The 13,901-nt window shown below is 38.6% G+C and overlaps 1 protein-coding gene across 2 annotated transcripts in view; it reads right to left on the bottom strand.

Annotated features, from left to right (window-relative positions):
* LOC131784032 (uncharacterized) overlaps positions 1-13,287 on the bottom strand; it is a 28,864-nt gene extending 15,577 nt beyond the window's left edge. For both annotated transcript variants that reach the window (XM_066168101.1, XM_066168100.1), the window contains exons 1-6: positions 13,129-13,287; positions 9,232-9,543; positions 6,566-6,877; positions 5,986-6,297; positions 2,816-3,127; positions 2,127-2,438 (exon numbers count right to left, since the gene is read on the bottom strand). In XM_066168101.1, the coding sequence (XP_066024198.1) occupies positions 2,127-2,438; positions 2,816-3,127; positions 5,986-6,297; positions 6,566-6,877; positions 9,232-9,543; positions 13,129-13,180 (1,612 nt within the window). In that variant the 5' untranslated portion in view covers positions 13,181-13,287. The remainder of the gene's footprint in view (positions 1-2,126; positions 2,439-2,815; positions 3,128-5,985; positions 6,298-6,565; positions 6,878-9,231; positions 9,544-13,128) is intronic.
* Between the last annotated feature and the right edge of the window lie 614 nt (positions 13,288-13,901).

Here is a 13,901-nt window from a genome sequence, read left to right on the forward strand (position 1 = left end):
GATTTCTCCTGTTTATCTTTTCCTGAAGTTTTGCGTCCTTTTAATTTTATTGTCGTCAAGCGATACAAGAAAACCGACTCTGAGTGCAGGCTGAAGCAACCATCATATATCTACAAGAGGATAATGCTTTCTTCACTCGAAGCTGCCATATTTCACCAATTCAACAAACAAGTTTCAACAACCTGTCCTAAGCAGAGTTGTCTCACTCAATCCTGGCTCTAAATTATCCTTGCAAATGCTCTATTCGCTTAACAATCATCGTAAATGCAAAAGAGTCAAACCGAGCGAATGTAAAGACTTTGAGGGTATGGACTACTTCAATTGAATTTTCCTCCCTGTCTTTATTGAACTAGTGTAAGGAATACTTTCATCTTAAATAGTTCCACATCATTCATAAACTGCAGATTACTCGACACAAGAGGATAAGGACCTGTCAGTCTTAAATAAACGCCTGAATGGCCTGTTAAACAATCTTCTTAGCCGAAGTAGCATCGGTACTATGTACTATGTACTATGTAGCTTCTATTTGGCATCAGAACGATTTATTACAGATAATTAGATCATTGAATTAGAAACCCTGGCTTCATATCAGTGAGGAATGATCGAGACAATCGAGGTGGCGGCGTAGTGTTAAGAAAACCTAACTGTCCATCCAGTCTATAGATGGGATAATCTTGATATAGAAGCCACAATGATGTGTCACCACTTCTGTGAGATTAGAACCTTTTATGATCGGCTCTATCTACAAACCCTCCCTGGTGACTTTGATTCTGATTCGTTAAAACGTAAATCTTACAAAGAAGCGGCATCCTTGGCAACTGAGCCTCGTCAATATCGATCATCGACTTGACTCATGTAGTACACCAAGAGGTCAGTGTTTTTGTGTGTTTCATATGAAGCTATACCTTATTGTGAAATTGTTTACCAATTTTATGCCAAGAAAAGACAGTATGCCACACACTGACTAATAGCAGAGGATAATGACCTTTTTTTGGGGAATGAAGATGCAACATCTCATTAATAATTAGTCGGAAAGCATTTTCCTAAGTAAATAACCTTTTATCCCGCGAAATCGGGAGGACCAACCCTAGCGAGACAGCCATTAATTAATTGGGAAAAATAGGTCGCTCTATGTCTATGGATAAATGATTTCAATATCTCATCGTCTTCCCTCATGAGAACTAAATCAAAGGCTGGTTTACGCAATGCCTTGGAAAAGGCTATACATGAACGATTATCAACAAGAAGTAAGCCGCCATAGCGAGTTTTGGCATTTTGAACGATTGACACGACGACCGTTAAGTGTTTGTCAGAGCATAGCAGATAGCTGAGGGTCATAATCCACCCATTAATTTTCGCGCTATTTTATTGGCTACTTTAAGTCACGTGGTGGAGAACCGGACTGTTATCACACAATAACCCCATCTACGTCGATATTTATCCTCCTATTATTTCTGTCGAAAAGAAAAAAAGCCTTCGAAAAAGGCCAGCTTAAGAGTGTTATCTTCTGATCTCTATTATTCTACTCGGAAGAAAACAAATCGTTTGGTAGAGTCAGGTTAATAGCGGGATTAAAAAGCTTTCAGCCTTTAGAGACACTACATAACTAAATTTTACCATAGCTCATTACTGACCCCAGTGATGAACATATTACAAGCCATAAACACGTAATCTTAATCGCTCTGACGAAAGGCTAACGCTCGAAACGTCAGCTTTTTAACTCTTTATGGTGGCCAATTTACGTTTTCAACTCAGTTGTTAACACTAAATTTCCTGCTATACTCTCCCACCGACGCAGCACCACAGTTTCTTGAGAAACTTACCCCCTTTAATCTAAATGTGTTTGAAAGAGCTTCTTGATGTATACCATCTCAGCTCATGCAAAGTTAATTTCTAAAGTTAATCATCCTGAATACAATTTAGGGCTATCATTAAAGGTTGCAGTCGCACGCTTTAAAAAATCAGTAAATGGCACCACTTGCTATCTGTTGGTAGGAATAAGATCGCGACATGGAAGGTTTAATTGAATTACTGTCAAACATGCAACGGCCTTCTCTTATTCTGATTAGTCTATTTTTTATGCTTGTTAAAGATGCTAATAAAATGTACTCGTATCGTTACTCTACCTTTGGGTCGGCATACAGCACCAGCGTCTTCACTATGGCTACAGTTCTCAACTCCCCATCCTTTGTGACCGCACTGAAATATAGATTTCTCATTTCCAAAACATCCAACGTCATCCAGCCATATCGGACCAGTTCCTTGTTCAAACGCTGCGGCTCTGGGTGCTGATAAAGCTCCATCGTATCCAAGCTGGCGACAAACTACATCAGCGTCTTGTAAGTCCCACCAGTCGTCGCAAACGGTTCCCCATGTACCATTATAAAACACTTCAACACGACCAGACGACAACGAATTGGTGGGGCTCACCAAACGAACTGTAATCAATGTGATAATATAAGAAAGCTTGTTTAACATTGTGAGGGCTCATCATAAGATCTGTTTTTGTGCTGGAAATGATGCTTAACCAGTTCATATGGGTCTATAGAGTCAAGGATGGATTATGATGTGTATCAAAATAATAGGAACCTCCTTGAAAAATTTTTGAAAGAAAGATTGTTCTGAATGGCTTGTAAGCGGATATTTTACATGTATGTTATGGATAGTTTTACTCGTATTTTAGTTAGCATTGATTCATTAACAATAGCGTTATACGCAGCACTTTGTAAAAGCGGCTAAAAAATGAGTAAAAAAACAAAAAAAGAAAATCTGTTGGCTTTGAGTTGTTTATTGTGAGCGTGTATCGCCAAATTACCTGCAGGTCGGCAAACTACGCCAGCGTCCTGATAGTGACGACAGTTGTGAGCTCCCAATCCTAAGTGATTGCAGTGTGATATCGATCTCTCATTTCCCATACATTGCACGTCATCCAACCATATCTGGCCTGTTCCTTGTCCAAATGCTGCGTTACGAACTGCTCGTAAAGCTCCATCGTATCCAAGCTGGTGACAAACTACTTCAGCGTCCTGTAAGTCCCAATAGTCGCTACAAATTGTTCCCCATGTACCACTGTATAGCACTTCAACACGACCAGCATGTGATAAATAAGAATTCACTAAACGAACAGCTGTAAAGTAGGCATAAATGTTAACCAGTAGGTATATTAGTAAGCTAGTAAGAACTAGCATATTCAAATGTACCATCAAAGCCAGGCAGCTTTGCCAATCCAGTATAGGCAAACTTTTGAATAAAGCGCAGGGTTAAAGTGAATAATAATAATAATAATAATAATACCTTTTTATCTTAATAATGTTCAATAATCTTTATTTGCCAAATAAAACTAAAAAATATCATATCAGGCAAATCAACTTCCGAGGGAAGGTCTTGAAAATTAAATACGTACAATAGAAAATTAAACTGTCTTGTTAATAACTGAAAATAACAGTTTTCATTTCTAAAATTCTACAAACCAGATAATAATTTTTTTATAAAAATCAAGAAACTAATAATAAAAAATGCATCAATTCTCTGCTATAAATGCTTTATCTAAAAGTTTTCATTTGCTTTTATTTCTATGGATCAAAGATAAATCAAGGGCATAAAAATAAAAAACTGATCCATAACATGATAGTCGCATAGCTTCCGCTCTTCTTTGTAGCATCTAGCTCTGCGAATCTACAGTGATATCATTTACATTTTACCGCCGTTCCACCTGTCTTTTTTAAAACAGAAATATTGAAGAGTCCTTTTCTTGAGACACTCACAGAAATTATTCACCCTTCGGCGGGAAGCATGGCATTCGGCAAAGCTGTTTGTCCAGCCTAGTAAGACTACAGTCGATATCTATACTTCGACTCCGATTTCTCCTGTTTATCTTTTCCTGAATTTTTGCGTCATTTCAATTTTACTGTCGTCAAGCGATATAAGAAAACCGACTCTGAGTGCAGGCTGAAGCAACCATCATATATCTACAAGAGGATAACGCTTTCTTCACTCGAGGCTGCCATATTTCGCCAATTCAACGAACAAGTTTCAACAACCTGTCCTAAGCAGAGTTGTCTTACTCAATCCTGGCTCTAAATTATCCTTGCAAATGCTCTATTCGCTTAACAATCATCGTAAATGCAAAAGAGTTAAACCGAGCAAATGTAAAGACTTTGAGGGTATGGACTACTTCAATTGAATTTTCCTCCCTGTCTTTATTGAACTAGTGCAAGGACTACTTTCATCTTAAATAGTTCCACATCATTCATAAACTGCAGATTACTCGACACAAGAGGATAAGGACCTGTCAGTCTTAAATAAACGCCTGAATGGCCTGTTAAACAATCTTCTTAGCCGAAGTAGCATCGGTACTATGTACTATGTACTATGTAGCTTCTATTTGGCATCAGAACGATTTATTACAGATAATTAGATCATTGAATTAGAAACCCTGGCTTCATATCAGTGAGGAATGATCGAGACAATCGAGGTGGCGGCGTAGTGTTAAGAAAACCTAACTGTCCATCCAGTCTATAGATGGGATAATCTTGATATAGAAGCCACAATGATGTGTCACCACTTCTGTGAGATTAGAACCTTTTATGATCGGCTCTATCTACAAACCCTCCCTGGTGACTTTGATTCTGATTCGTTAAAACGTAAATCTTACAAAGAAGCGGCATCCTTGGCAACTGAGCCTCGTCAATATCGATCATCGACTTGACTCATGTAGTACACCAAGAGGTCAGTGTTTTTGTGTGTTTCATATGAAGTTTTACCTTAATGTAAAATTGTTTAGCAACTTTATACCAAGAAACGACAGTATGCCACACACTGACCAATAGCAGAGGATAATGACCTTTTTTTGGGGAATGAAGATGCAACATCTCATTAATAATTTATCGCAAAGCATTTTCCTGGGTTAAAAAAACCTTTTATCCCGCGAAATCAGGAGGACCAGCCCTGGAAAGACAGCCGTTTAATAATTGGGAAAATAGGTCGCTCTTTGTCTATGGATAAATTATTTCAATATCTCATCGCCTTCCCTAATGAGAGCTACATCAAAAATTGCTTCACGCAATGCCTTGGAAAGGGCTATACAAGAACGATTATCAACAAGAAGTAAGCCGCCATAGCGAGTTTTGGCATTTTGAACGATTGACACGTCGACCGTTAAGTGTTTGTCAGAACACAGCAGATAGATGAGGGTCATAATCCACCCATTAATTTTCGCGCTATTTTATTGGCTACTTTAAGTCACGTGGTGGAGAACCGGACTGTTATCACACAATAACCCCATCTACGTCGATATTTATCCTCCTATTATTTCTGTCGAAAAGAAAAAAAGCCTTCGAAAAAGGCCAGCTTAAGAGTGTTATCTTCTGATCTCTATTATTCTACTCGGAAGAAAACAAATCGTTTGGTAGAGTCAGGTTAATAGCGAGATTAAAAAGCTTTCAGCCTTTAGAAACACTACATAACTAAATTTTACCATAGCTCATTACTGACCCCATTGATGAACATATTACAAGCCATAAACACGTAATCTTAATCGCTCTGACGAAAGGCTAACGCTCGAAACGTCAGCTTTTTAACTCTTTTCGGTGGCCAATTTACGTTTTCAACTCAGTTGTTAACACTAAATTTCCTGCTATACTCTCCCACCGACGCAGCACCACAGTTTCTTGAGAAACTTACCCCCTTTAATCTAAATGTGTTTGAAAGAGCTTCTTGATGTATACCATCTCAGCTCATGCAAAGTTAATTTCTAAAGTTAATCATCCTGAATACAATTTAGGGCTATCATTAAAGGTTGCAGTCGCACGCTTTAAAAAATCAGTAAATGGCACCACTTGCTATCTGTTGGTAGGAATAAGATCGCAACATGGAAGGTTTAATTGAATTACTGTCAAACATGCAACGGCCTTCTCTTATTCTGATTAGTCTATTTTTTATGCTTGTTAAAGATGCTAATAAAATGTACTCGTATCGTTACTCTACCTTTGGGTCGGCATACAGCACCAGCGTCTTCACTATGGCTACAGTTCTCAACTCCCCATCCTTTGTGACCGCACTGAAATATAGATTTCTCATTTCCAAAACATCCAACGTCATCCAGCCATATCGGACCAGTTCCTTGTTCAAACGCTGCGGCTCTGGGTGCTGATAAAGCTCCATCGTATCCAAGCTGGCGACAAACTACATCAGCGTCTTGTAAGTCCCACCAGTCGTCGCAAACGGTTCCCCATGTACCATTATAAAACACTTCAACACGACCAGACGACAACGAATTGGTGGGGCTCACCAAACGAACTGTAATCAATGTGATAATATAAGAAAGCTTGTTTAACATTGTGAGGGCTCGTCATAAGATCTGTTTTTGTGCTGGAAACGATGACTGGTTCATAAAAGTCTAAAATGTATGTTATAGATGGTTTTACTTGTATCTTAGTTAGCGTTGATTCACTAAAAATAGCGTTATACGCAGCACTTTGTTAAAAGGGCTGAAATGAGTAAAAAATACAAAAAAAAGAAAATCTGTTGGCTTCGAGTTTATTGTGAGTGTGTATCGCCAAATTACCTGCAGGTCGGCAAACTACGCCAGCGTCCTGATAGTGACGACAGTTGTGAGCTCCCCATCTTAAGTGACTGCAGTGTGATATCGATCTCTCATTTCCCACACATTGCACGTCATCCAACCATATCTGGCCTGTTCCTTGTCCAAATGCTGCGTTACGAACTGCTCGTAAAGCTCCATCGTATCCAAGCTGGTGACAAACTACTTCAGCGTCCGGTAAATCCCAATAGTCGCTACAAATTGTTCCCCATGTACCACTGTATAGCACTTCAACACGACCAGTATGTGATAAATAAGAATTCACCAAACGAACAGCTGTGAAGTGGACATAAAAGTTGATCAGTATTTATTAGTATACTAGTAAGAACTGACATATTCAAATGTACTATCAAAGCCAGGTAGCTTTGCCAATCTGGTGTGGGCAAACTTTCGAATAAAGCGCAGGGTTAAAGTGAACAATAATAATAATAATAATAATAATAATACCTTTTTTATCTTAATAATGTTGAATGTTATTTTCCAAATAAAACTAAAAAATATCATATCAGGAAAATCAACTTCCGAGGGAAGGTCTTGAAAATTGAATATGTACAATAGAAAACTGTCTTGTTAATAACTGAAAATAACAGTTTTCCTTTCTAAAATTCTACAAACCAGATAATAATTTTTTATAAAAATCATTTAGCAACAAACTAATAATAAAAAATGCATCAATCCTCTGTTATAAATGCTTTATCTAGGAGTTTTCATTTGCTTTTATTTCTATGGATCAAAGATAAATCAAGGGCATAAAAATAAAAAACTGATCCATAACATGATAGTCGCATAGCTTCCGCTCTTCTTTGTAGCAACTAGCTCTGCGAATCTACAATGGTATCATTTACATTCTACCGCCGTTCCACCTGTATTTTTCAAAATAGAAATATTGAGGAGTCCTTTTTCTCGAGACGCTCACAGAAATTATTCACCCTTCGGCGGGAAGCATGGCATTCGGCAAAGCTGTTTGTCCAGCCTAGTAAGACGACAGTCGATATTTACACTTGCGTCCTTTTAATTTTACTGTCGTCAAGCGATACAAGAAGACCGACTCAAAGCTCAGAGCTGAAGCAACCATCATCTTTCTACAAGAGGATAACGCTTTTCCTCACTCGAGGCTGCCATATTTCGCCAATTCAACGAACAAGTTTCAACAACCTGTCCTAAGCAGAGTTGTCTCACTCAATCCTGGCTCTAAATCATCCTTGCAAATGCTCTATTCGCTTGTAGATCATCGTAAATGTAAAAGAGTCAAACCGAGCAAATGAAAAGACTTTGAGGGTATGGACTACTTCGATTGAATTTTCCTCCCTGTCTTTATTGAACTAGTGTAAGGACTAATTTCATCTTAAATTGTTCCACATCATTCATAAATGCAGATTACTCGACACAAGAGGACAAGGACCTGTCTGCCTTAAATAAACGCCATAATGGCCTGTTAAACAATCTTCTTAGCCGAGGAGGTGGCCTTCTACTTTGCATCAGAGCGATTCATTGCAGATAATTACATCTTGGATCATTGAATAAGAATCCCTGGCTTCATATCAGTGCAGAATGATCGAGACAATCGAGGAGGCGGCGTAGTATAAAGAAAACCTAACTGTAAATCCAGTCTATAGATGGGATAATCTTGATGTAGGAGCCACAATGATGCGTCACCACTTCTGTGAGATTAGAATCGTTTCTGATCGGCTCTACCTACAAACCGTCCCTAGCGACTTTGATTCTGATTTGTTAGAACGACAATCTTACAAAGAAGCGGAATCGTTGGCAACTGAGCTGCGTAAATATCGATCATCGACCTGACTCGTATATAATACACCAAGAGGTCAGTGTTTTTGTGTGTTTCATATGAAGCTATACCTTATTGTGAAATTGTTTACCAACTTTATGCTAAGAAAAGACAGTATGCCACACACTGACTAATAGCAGAGGATAATGACCTAAATTTGGGGAATGAAGATGCAACATCTCATTAATAATTAGTCGGAAAGCATTTTCCTAAGTAAATAACCTTTTATCCCGCGAAATCGGGAGGACCAACCCTAGCGAGACAGCCATTAATTAATTGGGAAAAATAGGTCGCTCCATGTCTATGGATAAATGATTTCAATATCTCATCGTCTTCCCTCATGAGAACTACATCAAAGGCTGGTTTACGCAATGCCTTGGAAAAGGCTATACATGAACGATTATCAACAAGAAGTAAGCCGCCATAGCGAGTTTTGGCATTTTGAACGATTGACACGTCGACCGTTAAGTGTTTGTCAGAGCACGTAAACCAATCCATTAATTTTCGCGCTATTTTATTGGCTACTTAAAGTCATGTGGTGGAGAATCACCGGGCTGTTATCACAAAATAACCCCCGTCTTCGTCGATATTTATCCAATTATTTCGGTCCAAAAGAAGCAAGGCCATCGAAAAAGGCCAGCTTAAGAGTTTTATCTTCTCATCTTTATTATTCTACACGGAAGAAAACAAATCGTTTGGTAGAGTCAGGTTAATAGCGATATTAAAAACCCTTCAGCCTTTAGAAACATTACTTAGCGACACTTTACCATACCTCATTACTGTCCCCAGTGATGAATGTGCGCTTAAACTTAATTGAAATGTTTTTCAAATACTACTCTACCTTTGGGTCGGCATACAACACCAGCGTCTTCACTATGCCTACAGTTCTCAACTCCCCATTCTTTGTGACCGCACTGAAATATAGATTTCTCATTTCCAAAACATCCAACGTCATCCAGCCATATCGGACCAGTTCCTTGTTCAAACGCTGCGGCTCTGGGTGCTGATAAAGCTCCATCGTATCCAAGCTGGCGACAAACTACATCAGCGTCTTGTAAGTCCCACCAGTCGTCGCAAACGGTTCCCCATATACCATTATAAAACACTTCAACACGACCAGACGACAACGAATTGGTGGGGCTCACCAAACGAACTGTAATCAATGTGATAATATAAGAAAGCTTGTTTAACATTGTGAGCCATTTAACATGCTTAAACACTTCATGAAGGTCTATTAAAGTCAGCGACGGATTACAATGTGTATCAAAATAATAGGAATCTCCTTGAAATATTTTTGAAAGAAAGATTGTTCTGAATAGCTTGTAAGCGGAAATTTTACATACAAATTGATCCCCATGTATCACTGTATAGCACTTCAACACGTCCAGCACGTGGTTAATAAGAATTCACTAAACGAATAGCTGTAAAGTAGGCATAAATGTTAACCAGTAGTTATATTAGTAAACTAGTAAGAACTAGCATATTCAAATATCCTTTTTTTAGAAATTAAGTAAAACCACGCAGCTTCGCCAGTCTGGTACGGGCAAACGTCCCAATAAAGCGCAGGGTTAAACTGAATAACAACAATACTTTTTTTAATTTTAATAATCTTCAATGATCTTTGTTTTCCAAATAAACGTAAAGAATATTATATCAGAAAAATCAACTTCTAAGGGTAGTTCTTGAAAATTGATTATGTTCAATTAAAAACTGTCTTGTTAATAAATACAAATAACAAATTTCATTTCTAAAATTTAACAAACCAATTACTGATTTTTTTATAAAAATCGTTTAATAACAAACTGATATTAAAAAATGTATCAATATTTTGCTAGAAATGCTTTATTAAGAAAACAAAAGTCGCTTGCTACTATTCTCATGGATCAAAGATAGATCAAGGGCATAAAAAGAAACACAAAGTAGTATTCCTGCCTTTGGCCAGAGTTTCCCAGAAATAGCGTTCTCGATGCCTCAACAAATTTTTGCGTGTCCTCTTTCAATATCCATATCAATGTCCGACAATTCTAAATGAACTCTTCTAAAAGCTCGCGAACCTCTTTAGCAAATTAAAGTGATGTTGATCTCAGCAGGGCAAAGGACACACTTGCCCTGAGCCATAACGTGGTAGTCGCATAGCTTTCGCCCCTCTTTGTAGCAACTTTCTCAGTAAGTCTACCATGGTATCGTATACATTCCGCCATCGTTCCACCTGTGTGCGTGTGTGTGTGTGTTTTTTTAACACATTGAAGAGTCTTGTTCTCGAAACGCTCAAAGAAATTATTTATCCTTCGGCGGGAAGTATGGCATTCGGCAAAGCTGTTTGTCCGCCTATAAAGATGACTGTCGATATTTTTACTTCTACTCAGATTTCTCCCGTTTATCTTTCCCTGAACTTTTGTGTCCTTTTAATCTTATTGTTGTCAAGCGATACAAGAAAACCGACTTGCAATGCCAAGGTTTAAGCCACCACCTTGTATCTACAAGAGGATAACGCTTTCCTCACTCGACGCTGCCGTATTACGCCAATTCTACAAACGAGTTCCAACAACCTGTCCTAAGCAGAGTTGTCTCACTTATTTATGGCTAAAAATCATCCTTGCAAATGCTCTATTCGCTTGCAGATCATCGTAATTGCGGAATAGTCAAACCGAGCGAATGTAAAGACTTTCAGGGTATGGACTTCTGAAATTAAATTTTTCCTCCCTGTCTTTTTTAAACCGGCACGATCACTACTACTATCCTAAATGGTTCCACATCATTCATAAAATGCAAAACTACAGAAGGTTTCTCGACAATAGAGGACAAGGAACCGTCTGTCCTAAATAACGCCTTAATTTCCTGTTAAACAATCTTCTTAGCCGAGGTAGTAGCCTTCTACTTTGCATCAGAGCAATTCATTACCGATAATTAAATCTTAGATCATTGAATAAGAATCCCTATCAGTGAGGAATGATCGAAACAATCGAGGTGGCGGAGAAGTATAAAAAAAAAACTAACTGTACATCCAGTCTATAGATGAGACTACTTGGCATCAGCGCGATTCATTACAGATAATTACATCTTGGATCATTGAATAAGAATCCCTGGCTTCATATCAGTGCAGAATGATCGAGACAATCGAGGTGGCGGCGTAGTATAAAGAAAACCTAATTGTACATCCAGTCTATAGATGGGATAATCTTGATATAGGAGCCACAATGATGTGTCACCACTTCTGTGAGATTAGAATCATTTCTGATCGGCTCTATCTACAAACCCTCCCTAGCGACTTTGATTCTGATTTGTTAGAACGACAATCTTACAAAGAAGCGGAATCGTTGGCAACTGAGCCGCGTAAATATCGATCATCGACTTGACTCATGTAGTACACCTAGAGGTCAGTGTTTTTGTGTGTTTCATATGAAGTTCTACCTTAATATGAAATTGTTTGGCAACTTTATACCAAGAAACGGTAGTATGCTACACACTGACCAATAGCAGAGGATACTGATCTAAATTTGGGGAATGAAGATGCAACATTTTATAAATCATTTGTCGCAAAGCATTTTCCTAGGTAAAAGAAACCTTTTATCCCGCGAAATCGGGAGGACCAGCCCTGGCAAGACAGCCATTTAATAATTGGGAAAATAGGTCGCTCTTTGTCTATGGATAAATGATTTCAATATCTCATCGCCTTCCCTAATGAGAGCTTCATCCAAGGTTGCTTTACGGAATGCCATGGAAAGGGCTTTACATAAACGATTATCAACAAGAAGTAAGCCGCCATGGCGAGTTTTAGCATTTTGAACGATTGACACGTCGTCCGTTAAGTGTTTGTCAGAGCACAGCAGATAGCTGAGGGTCATAATCCACCCATTGATTTTCGCGCTATTTTATTGGCTACTTTAAGTCATGTGGTGGAGAATCACCGGACTCTTATCACACAATAACCCCATCTACGTCGATATTTTATCCTCCTATTATTTCTGTCGAAAAGAAAAAAGCCATCGAAAAAGGCCAGCTCAAGAGTGTTATCTTCTGATCTCTATTATTCTACTCGGAAGAAAACAAATCGTTTGGTAGAGTCAGGTTAATAGCGAGATTAAAAAGCTTTCAGCCTTTAGAGACACTACATAACTAAATTTTACCATAGCTCATTACTGACCCCAGTGATGAACATATTACAAGCCATAAACACGTAATCTTAATCGCTCTGACGAAGGGCTAACGCTCGAAACGTCAACATTTTAACTCTTCACGGTGGCCAATTTACGTTTTCAACTCAGTTGTTAACACTAAATTACGTGCTATACTCTCCCACCGACGCAGCACCACAGCTTCTTGAGAAACTTACCCCCTTTAATCTCTTTCCGCCTTTAGAGACACTTCATAGCTACATCTTACCATAGCTCATTACTGACCCCAGTGATGAACACATGCCAAGCCATATACGTGTAAACTTAATTTAAATGTGTTTGAAAGAGCTGCTTAATGTATACCATCTCAGCTCTTGCAAAATTTTGAATTTCTAAAATCAATCATCCTAAAACAGTTTAGGGCTACCATTAAAGGTTGAAGTAAAACGCTTTAAAGAATCAGGGAATAGCACCACTTGTTATCTGTTGGTGGGAATAGCATCGCGAAATGGAAGGTTTAATTGAATTACTGTCGAATATGCATCGGCTTTCTCTACTTCTGATTAGTCTATTATCATGCTTGTTAAAGATTGTAATAAAACGTAGTCGTATCGTTACTTTACCTTTGAGTTGGCATACCACACCAGCATCTTCACTATGCCCACAGTTCCCCATCCTTTGTGAATGCACTGTGATATGGATGTCTCATTTCCAAAACATCCAACGTCATCCAGCCATATCTGACCAGTTCCTTGTCCAAACGCTGCCTCTTTAGGTGCTGATAAAGCTCCAACGTATCCAAGCTGGCGACAAACTACATCAGCGTCCTGTGAGTCCCAAAGGTCATCACAAATGGTTCCCCATGTACCATTATAAAACACTTCAACACGACCAGAAGACGGTAGATTGGTGGGGCTCACCAAACGAACTGTGAGTGTAAGGATAAAATTTAGCTAGGTATACATGGTTAATCAGTGGGGAAGCCAACAGACAACATAGGCCTTGTAATTTTAATTGCATTTGACGAGACCGTTCAACGGAATATACGAAAATATGAAAAGAACAACATCGGGAATACCCTTTGAAAATAGGTACTATACAAGTTTGGTTTAGTTGAATTCGCTCTGCTAGTATCAAGGAGGTTGGAAAAACGAAAAATTGAGAGAACGAAGGAGAGTTTGTGTATTCTAAATTATATACGATATAGGAGAATCACCTCCTTACCTGCTGGTCGATAAACTACTCCAGCTTCTTAAGTATTCCCAAATTTGTGGGCCTCCCATCGTCCGTGATGGAAAGGTTAATTTCACTACCGAAAAATTTTGTAACGACTTTCACGTATTCTGATTGGCCCTTTTTTTACATGCTCGGTAAAAGTGGCAATAAAAAGTTTTCT

Source organism: Pocillopora verrucosa, chromosome 6 (genome assembly GCF_036669915.1).
Source record: "Pocillopora verrucosa isolate sample1 chromosome 6, ASM3666991v2, whole genome shotgun sequence".
Taxonomy (NCBI): domain Eukaryota; kingdom Metazoa; phylum Cnidaria; class Anthozoa; order Scleractinia; family Pocilloporidae; genus Pocillopora; species Pocillopora verrucosa.